The sequence below is a fragment of the Sparus aurata genome, chromosome 5, assembly GCF_900880675.1.
Source record: "Sparus aurata chromosome 5, fSpaAur1.1, whole genome shotgun sequence".
Taxonomy (NCBI): domain Eukaryota; kingdom Metazoa; phylum Chordata; class Actinopteri; order Spariformes; family Sparidae; genus Sparus; species Sparus aurata.
In genome coordinates, this window is record NC_044191.1 from 6,922,318 (window position 1) to 6,938,257 (window position 15,940).

Below are 15,940 nucleotides of genomic sequence, written 5' to 3' on the forward strand. Positions count from 1 at the left end.
GTTAAGGAAGGATTCTATAAAATATCTGGTAATGTAGGCTACTTTCATACCCCTCTACATCATCAGTATTACTTGCTTGCATAATGAAATCTTCCCCTTTTCATTCTTCTTCCTGTTGGCTTAAGATAGTGATATATTAAAATAAAATGGGAAACAGTATGTTATCCACACTGACAAAATGATGGGGCAGCTTGGCTACATACCACTTTGAATGATGTGTTTGTATTTGGCTCTAACTTGCTGCCATGTCCGACTGCTGCTTCCACATCTTAATAAAATGCAATATGAAATATTAATTAGGCCAACCTAGTATTTATTTGTCACAGATAATGAGCAAAGTTAATTATTTCTTTGATGTGGCTTGAATAAACTGATGAACTGATCAATGTTTCACCCGTTGTAGGGCAGTGTACACCCAAACACAAATCTTACAGGCTTGAGCGATTTTCACTGTCAGGAAGCTCTTTATTGTCATTGTACAGGGACAGTCGCTACATTTGCTTGTTCATCCCGACACAGTAATAAAAAAAAAAAAAAACACCGAGCCTACGCACACTCAGCCTCGCTTTCAATAAAACACACACGCGCATTCTATAACTGAGATCAGTAAAATGTGAAAACAATATAGACATCATTCAAAAATGAAAAAAGATAGTTGTTACTTCAGTGTATTTATTTTTTAAATGGATGAGGGTTAATATGTAAAAGTTGCACAATGTTGAGCTTTCAGAAATTAAAACACTAAGGGCTTAATATAATATTTATCTTAATATTAATCATTGTTAACTTACGCATTTACACGGTCAGCTATTTTCTGCCAGCAGCCCTCCCTCGCTCTACTGGCGGCGACAGTGTTACTTTTTGCCGTGATTGTGTCCTTGAATTCTTCATAGTCCTGCATAATAAGAATCTGCTCATCTTGAGTAAAATATGTGGCCCGGGATCGATCCATTTTCGCACGGAAGTAGAATAATATGACGTCAAACGCCCCCTTTTACATGTACGCGCGCAGAGCACAAAGCAGAGAACGTAAGTTATGACTATAACTATGGATCTATGAGACCGAACGATGACCGTCACCACGGTCTTCACCTTGAATGATACCATCATCTCCCTATCCTCGAGACCATATAACAACAAAGTCATGTGACTGACCTTAAGGAGGCTTGACTCGCCGCCTACAAAAGCATCCAGGTGAGCACGCCTCTCCCTCTTGCCTGGAACGCCTCAGCCCGTTCTGAGCGACAAGAGATGGTGACGGTCATCGTTCGGTCTCATAGATCCATAGTTATAGTCATAACTTACGATCTATTTCGACCTCACTCAGACCGTCACCACGGTCTTCACCTTGGATGACTAGTACCATCAGCGTCGCAAGGAACCGAGGGCTCCACCACTCCTCGTCCAGCAGCCGAGAGCACAGCGGAGCCCAGTGGAGAGGGCGACGCCACGTTGACCCTATAAAATCTGGCAAAGGTACAGGGAGCACTCCAAGAAGCTGCTGCACAGATGTCAGAAAAGGGGACCCCCCGCAGAGCAGCCCAGGAGGTGGCTACACTCCTGGTGGAGTGGGCCACCACGTTTCCCGGGGCCGGGAGGCCCTGCATAGAGTACGCCTCAGAGATAGTATTGGCAACCCAGCGGGACAGACATTGTTTCGACACGGGGAGGCCCAGCTTGTCAGCACGGAAACACACAAACAACTGCGAATGCGAGCGCCTCAGAGATTGAGTACGTGCAATGTAAGTGCTGAGTGCCCGCACAGGGCACAAATTAGGGTCAGGTCGAAAAGCACTGACCTCAATAACCTGATTCACTGTCTGAGGGTTTACGACTTTAGGCAGAAATGCAGGGTTCGGCCAAAGAGACACGCCAGTGTCATCTGCCTTCCACCTCAAACAATCCCCACTCGCAGACAGAGCGTGTAATTCGCCCACTCGTTTAGCTGAACATATAGCCAAGAGGAAAGCTGTTTTGTGGGACAGGAACTTGAGGGTGGACTGATCAAGGGGCTCATACGGGGGTTGAGTCAGGGACCTCAGCACCAACGGGAGGTCCCACGATGGAGCTCTGGGGGACCTGATTGGACGCAGGCGACAGGCCCCTTTAACGAACTGCGACACCAAAGGGTGCCTGCCTACGGTAACCCCACCCACTGCCTCATGAAAGAAAGAAATAGCAGCAGTGTATACTTTAATGGTGCTAGCGGCCCTCCCTGAGTCCAAGAGAGACTGGAGAAAACGGAGGATCAGTTCAATGGGGCACGTAGATGGGTCAACTTGTGCGCGTTGACACCATGTCAGGAAAACACTCCACTTCTGGCTATAATTGGCACGGGTGGAGGGAGCTCGGGCATGTCCTATAGTCCTCAGAACAGCTTCATCTAATCCCTGAGGCCGGGACTGAGGAGGGGCCATGCCCAGAGCTGCAGAAGAGCAGGTCTGGGATGCCAGATCTGGCCCTCCGCCTGTGAGAGGAGGTCCACCCTGCCCGGTAGGGCCCAGGGTTGACCGTGGACAAGGCGAAGGAGCCTGGGGAACCAGTACTTCCTCGGCCACCGAGGGGCTATCAGCAGCACCTTGTAACGGCCCATAGTGACCCTGTGGAGCACCTGGGAAACCAACGGGAGTGGGGGAAAAGCGTACAACAACCCGTCCGGCCACTCGTGAGACAGAGCATCCAGACCCAGAGGGCCCCCCCTGCCCAATAGGGAGAACCACATCCTGCAGTGTGTTGTCTCCGCAGAGGCGAACAGGTCGGCGCAGGCCATGCCAAACTGAGCCCACAGGAGGGCCACCACCTCTGGGTGAAGCCTCCACTCTCCTGGGAGAGGGCCCGTCCTGGACAGGAGGTCTGCCGCCCGGTTCGCAATGCCGGGAATGTAGACTGCCCTGAGTGAAGCTAGATGTTGAGCCGCCCAAAACAGAAGTGTCTGCGCCACCTGGAGGCAACGCAGTGACCTGGTGCCCCCCTGGTGGTTCACATGGAACACCGTGGAGGAACTGTCCGTGCGTACCAGGACATGCCTGCCCTGGATGGAAGGAAGGAGCGCCTTCAACGCCAGGAAAACTGCCCTCAGTTCCAAGACGTTGATGTGCTCCTCCCCCCAAGGGGGTTCCCAGACACCACGCACCATCCTGTGTTCCCACACTGCTCCCCACCCTGTCAGGGAGGCATCTGTGGTTACCACCGTCCTTCTCGAAGGAATATTCCCAAGGGGGACACCCTGGAGAAGGAGCCTCGTGTCCCTCCATGGGCGCAAAGCCCGGAGAAACGTGTGTGTCACCCGAACCTTTGCACGTCTGTGTAATTTCGGGTGGAGGCCGAGAGCATTGAACCATCTCTGCAAAGGCCGAGCCCTGAGGAGACCAAGAGGAACAACGGCCACTGCAGCCGAGATCATGCCCAACAGCCTCTGGAACTGGACCAACTCCAGCCTCTTGCCGAGGCGAAAATGGGACAGAAGGGCCAGGATGTTCCCCACCCTCTGAGAGGTGAGTGACACGGACATTGCGACAGAGTCCAGGCGCAGCCCGACAAAGACCACCTGCTGACCTGGCTCCAGGTTGGTTTTCGTCCAGTTCACTTTGAGCCCCAGGGACTGGATGTGGGAGAGAACCAAACCCGTATCCCGTAGAACTTGGTCGTGGGATGGGGCACAGATCAGCCAGTCGTCCAAATACGGGAGGATTTTCATACCCGACAGCTGGAGAGGGCGCAGAGCTGCTCCAATCACCCTGGTAAAGACCCTTGGTGAGAGGGAAAGGCCAAATGGGAGGACCTTGAACTGGTAGGCCCGTCCCTGGAAGGCAAAGCGGAGAAAAGGTCTGTGGTCTGGGCAGATGGGCACGTGGAAATAAGCGTCCCTTAGATCCACTGATGTGAACCAATCCCCCTTTTCCACAGCCTCCAAGATCTGACTCGTGGTCAGCATCTTGAAGGGCAAAACCTTTATGAAAGCATTTAAGCGTCTGAGGTCCAAGATGGGGCGTAGGCCTCCATCTTTTTTTGACACGAGGAAGTACAGAGAGTAAAAGCCAGCGAGCTGTTCGCTTGGCTCTACCCTCATAATTGCATCCTTCTGTAGAAGGGTCGCAATTTCCCCTGCTAAAATTTTCTCCTGGACTGGGTCCCTGACCGTGGTCATACGGACCCCGGAGAAAGGGGGGGGTCGCCGCCGAAACTGGATCCTGTACCCTGTGGATACTGTAGCCAGCACCCAGGGGTCCAAAACCCTTTCCTCCCAGCTGTCCAGGCAAAGCTGGGAGGAAACTGCGGCGGCCGACCCCCCACCCCTATGGGGCCCCAGCCTGTCGTCCCGTACCCCTGGGGGGGCGTCTCCTGTGGGACCCCTCTTTACTGGGAGGACGGGGCTGAAACCGCTGCTGCCGGCGTGACGGCGGTTGTGTATTACCAGAGGCCGGGAAACCAGCATGCTGCCGCCACGGCTCCTGGCGAGCGCCAGGGGGATGGTTTGAATGCTGGGGACCCCTAGAACCATACCTGGGAGCCGTGGTTCTGCTAAAGGTGCGCCGCACACAATCTCTAGTGCGGCGAGACTGTTCAGCTTTGTCCAACACGCCCTGAGCATCAGGATGAAAAACGCGTGCAGGCACAATTGGCATGTTTGTGAGCTCCTTCCTAATGTTCTCTGGAAGGGATGTCTGCGCCAACCAAATCTGCCTCCTGGACATCATGGCAGATGACATCACTACACCAACATCCCTTGTAAGTTGGGAGTGAGTGACAAGAGCGGAGTCTATCAGGCTCATAGTGTCCTGATCCTCTGGGTTAGCCGTCCTCCTGAGGGCTGCCAACAAAATGGCGAGCGCATTACCGGAGCGGGCAGCCCGGGTGGCAGCATTGTAAGAACGACACACCAGGCGGTCGGTCTTTTCGCATTCCTTTACAGGACAGCGAGGGTTAGCGGTCACCCGTTCTGGGCCTAGAGACGTAAGGGCCGCCATCTCCCTCTCAACCGGGGGCATGTCCCCCATGCCGGTGTCAGGAGCGTACATGACCTTCGTCAGCCTCCGGCATCCAGCGTTGAATTGAGGTGCACCACTCGGGGCATTCCAAGATTTTCTGAGCATGTGCAAATAATCTGCTGCCACAGGAACAGATATGGGGTGCTGAGAGTGGGAAATACCAGCCCACACACCGTCCATCGGAGCAGGTGCCACAACTGGGATGTTGAGTCCCACAATCTTCGCCGCACTCATAATTTTGGAAATTATGTCGATGGCAGAAGACTCGCCCCCGCCAGCTGGGCTGAGGTTAGACATCCCCTCAACCGCAGAGGACCTGAGCTGCTCGTCTGAACCAGCAATGTCAGACTGTTCGCCGCTCCCAAAAGGTGAGTCCCGTGCATACAGGGAGATGACGTCCGGAGTATCACCTCCATCTCCCTGACCAGAGGGCAACTCATCAGGGGAGGGCTCCTTCAAGTGCTCCTCCCCCGGCGTGCCTGTCATGGCGGGCCACTGGGCCTCCACTCTGCCCAATCTCTCTGACAGACCACGTATGGCAGCCAGGATTTGCAATTGGGTGTCTCCATGGGCACCCTGGCCACCCGGAGCATCCACAGGGTCATCAGGGGGCTGGACCGCCTGCTTCTCACCAGAGCCACGCCTTCTCTTACGGTTAGGGGTGCGTTCATGTTTGCGCTTCCGAGAGCGTGTCTTAGGAGCATGCACGCCCTCCTCACTGAACTGGGAAGGGTCAGGTTGCGCAGCCCCTGCACAAACAGACAGTTCCAGTCGTTTGGCCCTGCAAGCCCGTTCTTCCCTGGGCAGCTCGACTGCCGCTGCACAGGGGTTGGCAACATCCTCCAACACATGGGCAATGCCCAAACAGGAGGGGCACTCCCGATGGCCATCACGGGGGTCCATAACACCCAGGCAAAAGCGGCAGGTATGAGAGGCCATTCCTCTATGTAGCCAACAGCTACGAATAGCTGGTCAAAGGGAAACAAAAAACCAGGCTGCACACAACCAGTGAAAGAAAAACAACCCACCTACTGCAAAAAGCAGGGATTTAGGGCGAATGAAAAATTCTGCTACTGCAGCTTTAAGTTTGACAGAAAGAGACCCAAAAACGGGAGAAAAATAAACGAGCAGCCTACTGCGCACAGAGGCAAGGGGGCTGCCTATTAACTCAATTACCAATAAGCCGGTTGGGAAGAAAGCAACCCCACGACCAACTTAAGCTCACCAGCCCCACTCATTGTGCGCGAACGCACGAGGGGGGGGACACAAGCTCCCACCCACTGCGGACAGCGGGTTAAACGGGGAAATCAACACTAATACAAACAAAGGGGGAAGCGGCTTCTGAGCACGCTTAATTTGCTTGATAATTCGCACCTATGAAGGAGAAAACGCTGTGAAAACGAAACCACTTACCACAAGCTGCGGGTCTCTAATGACAATCACCTGAAACAAAGAGAGAGGTTAAACGCTCTGCTTCACGTGGCGTAACCTCCGTCATGTTTTCAATTCATCAAATGCGCCAAGGAAACAATCCACCTACAATCCTCAGGGGCGCAAGGCACCTGCACTGCAGTGACGGATTGCTAATTGTGGAGTCCAAAAAAACGCTACTTACCTGCGGTCTCGGATGAGGCGAGTGAGGCAAAGAGGGAGAGGCGTGCTCACCTGGATGCTTTTGTAGGCGGCGAGTCAAGCCTCCTTAAGGTCAGTCACATGACTTTGTTGTTATATGGTCTCGAGGATAGGGAGATGATGGTATCATTCAAGGTGAAGACCGTGGTGACGGTCTGAGTGAGGTCGAAATAGATCCGGACTTGACAAAGTAAGTTGATAACCACCGTCGCAGTACCGTTTAACTCTGTTTGGGGACTTGGGGCTTTGTTGAGCTGCATCATGAGCACAAAGCCTGGCTATGTTGAGCCCCCTTCGCAGTACAGGCCTCTGCAAAGCTGTTTTAGTTTATTAGCTTGGCGAGGGAGGGAGCGGGACAACCGCATAAGTGATGGTGATTGGCTCTCTAAGGTACAGTGAGAGTTCGTAAGCCAATCAGAGGCAGTGTTCAGTTTACACACAAACCACACACACACACACACAGCAGCCTCGTACACACAAACTAGCAGAGGTGAGCTGCAGCAATGGTGAGGTCGGAGGGAAAATTCACGTTTTCTAAGTATAGACACTACTTTAATCTCTTTTGTCTACGTCCGTTGTAAGCAACTCTAATCTAATGAATCATCTCTCAACGGCACACGCTTCTACAAAACTAGTGGCCAAAAACACCGTTGTTGACACTGTTGATGATGACAGCAGGCTAGGTGTGGCTAACTTGAGCTCCGCTAACAAAGAAGGACACAGAGCTGTCCGAGCAGCTACAGCTGGATTTTTCTGCTCCAGCTTCACAAAAACTTGACTCAGACTGAACTGAATGCAATGATAGGCAGGTACGTCGTTGAGAACATGCTGCTGTTATCAACAGCTGACTCAGACTCCTTCAGGGCACTCACTGGCAAAAATATCGGGGAGAAGAGGTGCCGGTGTGACAGTTTAACTGGCGTTTATTTTAACTGGCGAGGGTTCCAGATGTGCTGGAGGTGTGGTTTGAGAATCCCGTCTGGAGAGGGGTCCTCGGCCATGTCCGCTAACCGGGAAAAACATACCGATCGCCCTGCTCATCGATCCAAGTCATGTATATGTGTATTCGATTTGACGTGGCTTGAACACTTCTATTCCACACGGAGATGCCGAGGTCTGCGACCTGCAGACCACTGTTAGACGAGCGCTACAGAGCACACAGTGACAGTGTAGGTGACTGTGACGATGCCTGTCCGAAAAAACGCAACTGTCTATAAATCGTCCAAAAGTGCGTGTTGTCGGTTTCATATTTTTGTCGTGAATAGCTGTACTCACAAACAACTCATGGGTGGAACAGTATGAGGCATTTGTTCACGCCGAGCGGCTCGAGAGCAGCGTGGAGACGCTGTTAGCTGTTGGCTGTGGGGTTGAGTGCGCAGCGTCCAGGTTAACTTGTGACACCTGTTACCATCGAGTATTTCTTTCATTCTGCGCTGCGTTCAAATGGTTACTGAATGAAAGCCACCATTCCCAGTCGCATACATAGTTATTAAGCCGAAGTCAAGTCGATGTGAAACCTGTATAATGTCATACAGCCTGCTCGTTAAAGAGTCTACAGAGTACGTTGACATCCAGCCCGAACTCAGCGTGACGTCAGTCAGCTGTGGCAAAGCGAGAGACGCCCAGATCAACCTGTGACACACACACCTGTACCGACCGTCGACCGTGGTTCATAGGAAAGCCCAGACATGTATCTCACTCTTCTCAAGGTATAACGACGGATATCAGAAGGGAGAAGTTGACTCCTCACCAGAAGTTAGGGCAGGTGTCAGCAAACTTCACTATCAAAAGAGCCATTTTTGTAAGAGGTAGCCTACAATAAAAATGTGAAAATATACCAAATAAAAAGTAGCCTCATTTGAAAATAAATAAAACACATAGTGGCAGGCTGGGAAAAAAACAACCCAAAAAAACCCCCAAAAACACAGGACAATTTACATTTTATTTTAGTCCACTCCAGTAAATTAATCCTTTTTTTTTTATCCTCAACCACATACAGCGATCAACCCCGAGCTTGAGCTTAAAATCCAATGCTGTTAACTCAGGATCATTCAGTTAATCACAACTTGATAAAAACAGATACAATTCTGTGTGTAGGCTGAACATTTTATGTCGGAGAATATCAGAATCACTGTAGGCCTAAAACAGTGATGATGATGATGATGATGATAAAAAAAGATTCATTTTCATGTAAAGAGGCGCGCAGGGAGCCGCTGCAGCGGCGCAAAATAGCTTACCTGTTTGCCAAAATCATGTGTTTCCCGTTCAGATTGAGTGAACCACATGCTGCATGTAGTGTTACACCACATGGGTTGATCTACTGTGCGGTACTACTTTTGTGAAGGCTGTGCCGCTAAAATAAAGTCCTGCATTACTGACATTACTGTTCTCTTTCCTTTTGTAACAACTGTGGGTCACTCTTGGTACTGTGAGAGGACATAGGGCTGGCATTGTATCTTGAATGTAATATTGTCCACCACGATGTTGGATTTGTTTTCTGCTGTAACACAGGGCTGGTGTGGTGCCCATGGGTTGATTTGGTGGTTGTAAATGACGACAAATGGGGAACACAGCCAAAATTCTAAAACGTGGATGCTTCACAAACTGTTCAACACAGTAGCACAAAAGACGTGCACGCGCACATGCACACACACATACATACACACTGTGGAGAGGGAGTCAACTTCTCCCTTCTGATATCCGTCGTTATACCTTGAGAAGAGTGAGATACATGTCTGGGCTTTCCTATGAACCACGGTCGACGGTCGGTACAGGTGTTTGTGTCACAGGTTGATCTGGACGTCTCTCGCTTTGCCACAGCTGACTGACGTCACGCTGAGTTCGGGCTGGATGTCAGCGTACTCTGTAGACTCTTTAACGAGCAGGCTGTATGACATTATACAGGTTTCACATCGACTTGACTTCGGCTTAATAACTATGTATGCGGCTGGGAATGGTGGCTTTCATTCAGTAACCATTTGAACGCAGCGCGGAATGAAAGAAATACTCGATGGTAACAGGTGTCACAAGTTAACCTGGACGCTGCGCACTCAACCCCACAGCCAACAGCTAACAGCGTCTCCACGCTGCTCTCGAGCCGCTCGGCGTGAACAAATGCCTCATACTGTTCCACCCATGAGTTGTTTGTGAGTACAGTTATTCACGACAAAGATATGAAACCGACAACACGCACTTTTGGACGATTTATAGACAGTTGCGTTTTTTCGGACAGGCATCGTCACAGTCACCTACACTGTCACTGTGTGCTCTGTAGCGCTCGTCTAACAGTGATCTGCAGGTCGCAGACCTCGGCATCTCCGTGTGGAATAGAAGTGTTCAAGCCACGTCAAATCGAATACACATATACATGACTTGGATCGATGAGCAGGGCGATCGGTATGTTTTTCCCGGTTAGCGGACATGGCCGAGGACCCCTCTCCAGACGGGATTCTCAAACCACACCTCCAGCACATCTGGAACCCTCGCCAGTTAAAATAAACGCCAGTTAAACTGTCACACCGGTCCGCCATGCAGATAGACATTTTCTAAATACATGGAAGCCGAGTATGCTAAAATGAATACCGAGCTCAAAAGGGGGAATAATTAAAAGTAACGCAATAGTTACTTTTCCTTGTAACTAGTTACTTTTATAGTGGAGTAATTCCGTTACTAATTACGTTACTTTTTGGAAGAAGTAACTAGTAACTATAACTAATTACTTTTTTAAAGTAAAGTGCCCAACACTGCTCTGGATGCAAACAGTGCATAAAAGGCATTTATGGCCCATAGTCTCGTAATCCACCAGTGTTTAAACATCGCAGAAACGACAGCATCATAAGCACGTGCCATTTAAATGATTGTTAGCTAGATTTAGTGCAATGGCTGTTTCATTGCCTCAGCAACCCAGGGTCCAGTACAACCTGTGGCCCTTTGCTGTTTGTCAACCCACCTCTCTCTCTCTCTCTCTCTCTCTCTCTCTCTCTCATCCCAGTTTCCTCTCACTCTACGCAGCTCTATCCAACAAAGCAATGAAAAAGGCTATAATAATCACAATAATAACAATAATAGTTATACATCAGTTACCGTTTCAGTAACTTGATATTCTTCAAAGCCCAATAATGCTGAAACTCATGTAATAAAAGATATCACAGATTTTTTTGTCATAAACATTTTATAATAATAGATAATTGGAGGCACAAACCATAGTACCACAAGATAACAGTAATTTTTTGGTCATACAAGCATAGAAATACTGAAATATTTAACTTTAAATCAGACATGAAAAGTGAGCACAGAGTGACTTACAGTAAATCCTGTTTTAGGAAACTTAATGCTGGTACAGTGTAAGATCAATGACATTTTAAAATGTGTCATCTCCCTCCATTCTCACAGTATGTTAAGAAAAAAAGCAATAAGTCCCTCCATTTCAGAACATATTAAAACATTTTAGTGTATAAAAATGTATGAACATTTCAAAGAAATTAGCAACAGAAAAACAGCTAAAGACAGCATAAAACTTCACAGAACTGTGTCGAAACCACAACCAGTATTCATTCCATCGAGGCAATGCGATTCTGATTTTTGGCTATATAAATTAAATTGATTTGATTTGATTTTTTCCTCAAAAAGTGTAACATGGTGCAGCAACTCAGATATGAGGTGCTGCAAATCGGTTTATTTCAACAGAGAAAGCACACAGATTCACACAGAATTTAACACGAGAAAAGACAGATTGTTGAGCTTTGACATTTTGCAGAAGACATGGTACACAACTCAGAATCACAAAATAAATAAATACATTATCAGAATTACATTGGGTCTTATTCACTGCTACACTGCTGATTGTTGTGTTGTCCCCAAAGTTATGTTAAAGCTGTACGAATCATGTGAATCATTGAGAAGTTCATCTAGATAAAATAAGCAATTCCTTTTTCTGTGGAGATGATGTTACGAACAGGTGAAATTATATCATTGTTTTAAGGCATACATCTAACGCCATACTTAAGCTAAATGTACTACTTTCCATGATTTTCTGTCAATGTTTGTGAATTTGGATCCAACCATACTCTTAAAGTATTCATCTCAAATGTTAACATGATATATTCTCTGCAAGTAAACTAAAACTGATGTGCTTTACTACTCTATTATGTAAGATGCCAAAAATCATCCTCGTAATTTAAAGGAAAGTCCTGACATTTAGGGAAATAAATGCTTTTTGCGTCTTGCTGAAAGTCAGATGAGAAGATTGCTGTGAAGCTACAACCAGCAGCTGATTACTTTAGGTTAGCTTAGATCCAGGAAAAATGGAGGAAACTGATAACACATAACCATAAAATCACAATGTGCACATTGTTTTTGTAAATAAAAGTTTTTTTTTTTCAGGCTTTTAGGCTAAGCTATGCTAACCAGTTGCTTATGAAAGCTTCATATTTACTGAACAAACAATTAAGTTGTAGCAATATTCTTATCTTACTGTCAGCAAGAAAGCAAATAATCATATATTGCAAAATGTGGAACTTGTAACAGGCACAATATGTAATTCCTGCCACTAGGGGTCTCTCAATTAGAACAGGTGGGGCCGGGTCAGGCAGAGCTGGGTGCAAAGCCGCTGTTTAGCAGCTTTGAGCCAGCCTTTTGGAGGAATAAACACCCAGAATCACATCAGTTTCTGCTCTGATCTGAAGTAGTTTACTGATGATGTGTGCCGTTGCTTGCGAGCGATCTGTTATTTGGGGGGTCGAATAAACACTCACGCAAGTAAGGTGACAGAACACAAATGATCCCACAGTAAAACTTGGGGAGGAAGGTGGGGATACAACAACTAACTTCACAGACCTTCTCAGAAATCCCTGCTTTTGTTTTTGGAACACAACATATGTTTTAGTTTAAGTTAAGGCACAGTCCTCATAGTCTGTTTGTCTTTAAATGTGAAGCCACACCTCCTTTGGTATCACTTTCACTTGAGTGGAAGAGTGTTCAGTTTAAGCCATTACTAATATTCTGGCCAGTGTTTGTCATTCTGCACTAGGGTGTCTCAGACTGCTCGTCTCCCACAGATAGAAGTGACCATCTGTAGCTCTACACTGCGGAGAGGTCGATACGATTGGCCGAGTTGGTGCTTTTGTCCCATGTGTTCATCTTGGTGGGAGTCACGCCCTCCTTATTTCCATTCATCTGGAAGATAGGAAGGAGAATGTTAGAGTCAGGCAGATAAGAGTTGTGAAGCTCTTTTTTGTTTAAGCAAGCACTCACAATATCAGAGTTGAATGGCTTCACATTGATGTTTCGGATGGAGCTGCTGGTCAGAGACCACACCTTGGTTTTGTGTTTGAAAGCAGCTCTGACCTGCAGAAAGAAGTAACCCATAACAGACAATGATGTCAGGATTTATTAACATAAATCGGGAAAATCACCTCCAAGCAGATCAAGACATTGATTATGTGTGTGACATATTTTGCACCGTACCTCAGAGTTGAGAAGACAGTGAAACAAGAAGACAAAGAACCCCTGACGACAAAGAAAAAATGTCAACTTTAGAAGATTTTCACAAATGGCTGTGAGCATTTTCGAAAAGTAAAGATCCTGTACTGGAGAACTTACTTGTAACGAGTTGAATACAGCAAAAATATAAAGGAACGGCAGGGAGTGAGTGTTGACAGCTAGAACTCCAAAGATCCAGGAAATGCCGAGTATAGGCAGGAGCACAGCCACTGCCTTTGCAGTCAGCCTTGAATAAAACCAAGAGACAATCATATTTATATTATTAGCTTTTAATAAGAGCAAGATATTGAATAATTAGAAGAGCACTGATCTGATCATGACAGCGAATAAACTCACCTGACTGCATTGGCATCTCCGTGAACCTTGTAACTTTCTCCACTGATTCTGGATATGATCCTGGTCACAGATATCAGAATGCCAATGTTCACCTGATAATCAGAAAGAATGTTAAATAGATTAAATACAGTGAAACTTTACAAGAATACAAGTTTACAATAAATACAGATTGAAAGACGAGTTCACCTATAAATGAAAATTCAATCATTATCTCTTCTCCCCAGTCCATGAAAAATGGGGTGAAGTTTCATAGTCCACACAAAATTTCCGGAGCTTCACAGCAAAGTAACGTTGCGGCATTCCCTTAAACAATTGAAGTATGGTTCCTAACAGCTTGTCCAGTGTAATCAAAGCCTATGGAAACTCTGAGATCCCATATTGGTTTCATAAGACATTTTTGCACCCCAAGGATATGGCCAAGTGCGTGCATCCACGTCAGATAGCTAACGCTTTAAGCTTACTGTAGCAGCTATAGCAAGATTTGGGTTAAAAAACAGTTGTAATGTCTTTTCAAGTCAATTTGGACTGTCTGGGCTTCTGCAGACTTGGATTAAACCTGACGAGTCATATAGACCCATGTTATGTTTATTTTTCAGTTGATTTGTTTGTTTTAAAACAAGTCCCCAGCTACTTCTGTTGTATAGGGGAATGCTGCAACACTGTGTTGTGTTGAAATGTTTCGTGGGTTACGAAACCGCACCCGATTTTCAATCGCCATTGGATAAAGACTGAATTTTAACAGTATTCAAATTTTTGGGAGATCTTTTCCTTTGAATTGTAGATCAAATGACGCAACAAAATGGGAACTGTAAAAAATGTCTCACCACAATGACAAACAGAGCTGGTGCCACAAATGCCCAAATGGCTCCGTTCTTCAGTGACAGCCAACAGCTTAGAAAACAAGAGTTGAAAAAACAGAAATCACTCTGTGTTCCTTTCCAAATAAAATTTCACAATGCCGTAATGTAAATATGGAATGACATATGTGGTGATTGTAAACCCAAACGTTTTTAAATAACAATAAACACAGTTGGTAGTTCCAATTTCTTCCGCAGGTGATGTCATTCTTGATGGAATTAAATGAATTCCACGTGTCATACTTACTTGTCCACTTCACCATAACTGTCCAGAGCTGATGTCATGGACACCACACATATCACCAACGGAGAGCCTGATAATAAACAAAAAAAAAACAACTAAAAGGCACATGTTACACATGAACTAAAAATGTCACACTGTACTTATGATGGAATTAACATCTTATGGGGTAAAAATGTGATCTCTTTGCCCTGTGCCTGTACCCTGTTGTGTTTAAGTATCAGTAAAGTACAGTGACTGCATAACATATGCAGCCTGAATATATTTGCTGTATTGATCCATTTGGGGTAATTACTGTATATCAAACACACATTTATTTATGGGTATGCACCACGCCACTTTGTTCTACTGGCCTTGTGGTTAAAATGCATTCTGATTCAGGCCAAGGAGATTTGCTGCATGACTTCATTTCCTACTGACTCTCCAAACTAAAATAAATGCAGTGGATGCCAGAGAAAAGCACCGTACAAAGTAACATAAACAAAAGATGCAATCATTACTAGATCACAGGGCTGATATACTGTACATGTCGGGAACAAGTGTTCTTGTTTTTTTGGAGCCAGAAGTGACCATATTCGAACTAGAGAGTGGAGCTGGGGAGCATACACATTGCTATCCTGTTTGACAGTCACCATGTTCACAACAAGTTTTACCCTGTTTTATCATTTATCTTACTCTAAATGTGACAATAATTTACAAAATAAACATCCTGCTGTATAAAAGAAGACTTAAAGACTAAACTCATGAGGAAACTGTTTACCGAGGTAAGAAACCAGTGAGAAGTAGGGTAATATTCTCATAAGCCTTCCATACAGTCAGACTTCCTTTGAAACCAGGGGAGTTGCCCCCTGTAGGCTACAATATAGACTGCAGGTTTGAGGCACATCCGCTTCAGACCAGGTAGCTCTGTTTATATTTTATACAGCCAATGGTCAGGGCCTCATGAGGAGGTAATAATTCAAGACATTGTCATAACATTGTGCTTTAGTAGTGGAATTTCCCCCTAGAGTTGTACACAAATACGTACTGTGTGCAAGGCCTGACAAATGTGTTGAATGCATTAATCTTCCTCATGAAACGTTTGCAACAAACGTCTACCATGATGGTCTACCACCATCTTATTTGTCTTTTCACGTTCAGCTGCAGGTGGTTCTCCCCAGACCACTTAAAGGGATAGTTCGCGTTTTTTGAAGTGGGGTCATATAAAGTACATATCTATAGTCGATCTGTTCCCTACCGTAATCACCGATCAGCGCAGCCTCAGTTTGGAGAAGCAGAGAGCCGCTCCAGCCAGACGCTCAGCTTTGTACTGCAGTGAACGGGGTCCAGCGAAATTAACCACCTAAAACAAGGCCCACCTTAAAAAATCTATATCAGTTCAAGTG

General features: G+C 46.6%; 2 protein-coding genes across 4 annotated transcripts in view; both read right to left on the bottom strand.

Annotated features, from left to right (window-relative positions):
* Positions 1–2,799: 2,799 nt before the first annotated feature.
* Positions 2,800–5,927, bottom strand: LOC115581658 (uncharacterized). The gene is made up of 3 exons (XM_030416940.1): positions 4,838–5,927; positions 2,964–4,686; positions 2,800–2,929 (listed from the first exon to the last, which is right to left on the bottom strand). Exons 1-3 carry the CDS (start codon positions 5,925–5,927, stop codon positions 2,902–2,904), a joined length of 2,841 nt encoding a protein of 946 aa, XP_030272800.1. The 3' UTR covers positions 2,800–2,901.
* A 4,851-nt stretch (positions 5,928–10,778) lies between these two features.
* The window catches only part of adgrd1 (adhesion G protein-coupled receptor D1), a 69,823-nt gene continuing 64,661 nt past the window's right edge, over positions 10,779–15,940 (bottom strand). For all 3 annotated transcript variants that reach the window (XM_030417510.1, XM_030417508.1, XM_030417511.1), the window contains 7 exons: positions 14,562–14,628; positions 14,282–14,348; positions 13,458–13,549; positions 13,221–13,347; positions 13,086–13,127; positions 12,873–12,965; positions 10,779–12,794 (listed from right to left, as the gene is read on the bottom strand). In XM_030417510.1, coding sequence (XP_030273370.1) covers positions 12,699–12,794; positions 12,873–12,965; positions 13,086–13,127; positions 13,221–13,347; positions 13,458–13,549; positions 14,282–14,348; positions 14,562–14,628 — 584 coding nt within the window. In that variant the 3' untranslated portion in view covers positions 10,779–12,698. The remainder of the gene's footprint in view (positions 12,795–12,872; positions 12,966–13,085; positions 13,128–13,220; positions 13,348–13,457; positions 13,550–14,281; positions 14,349–14,561; positions 14,629–15,940) is intronic.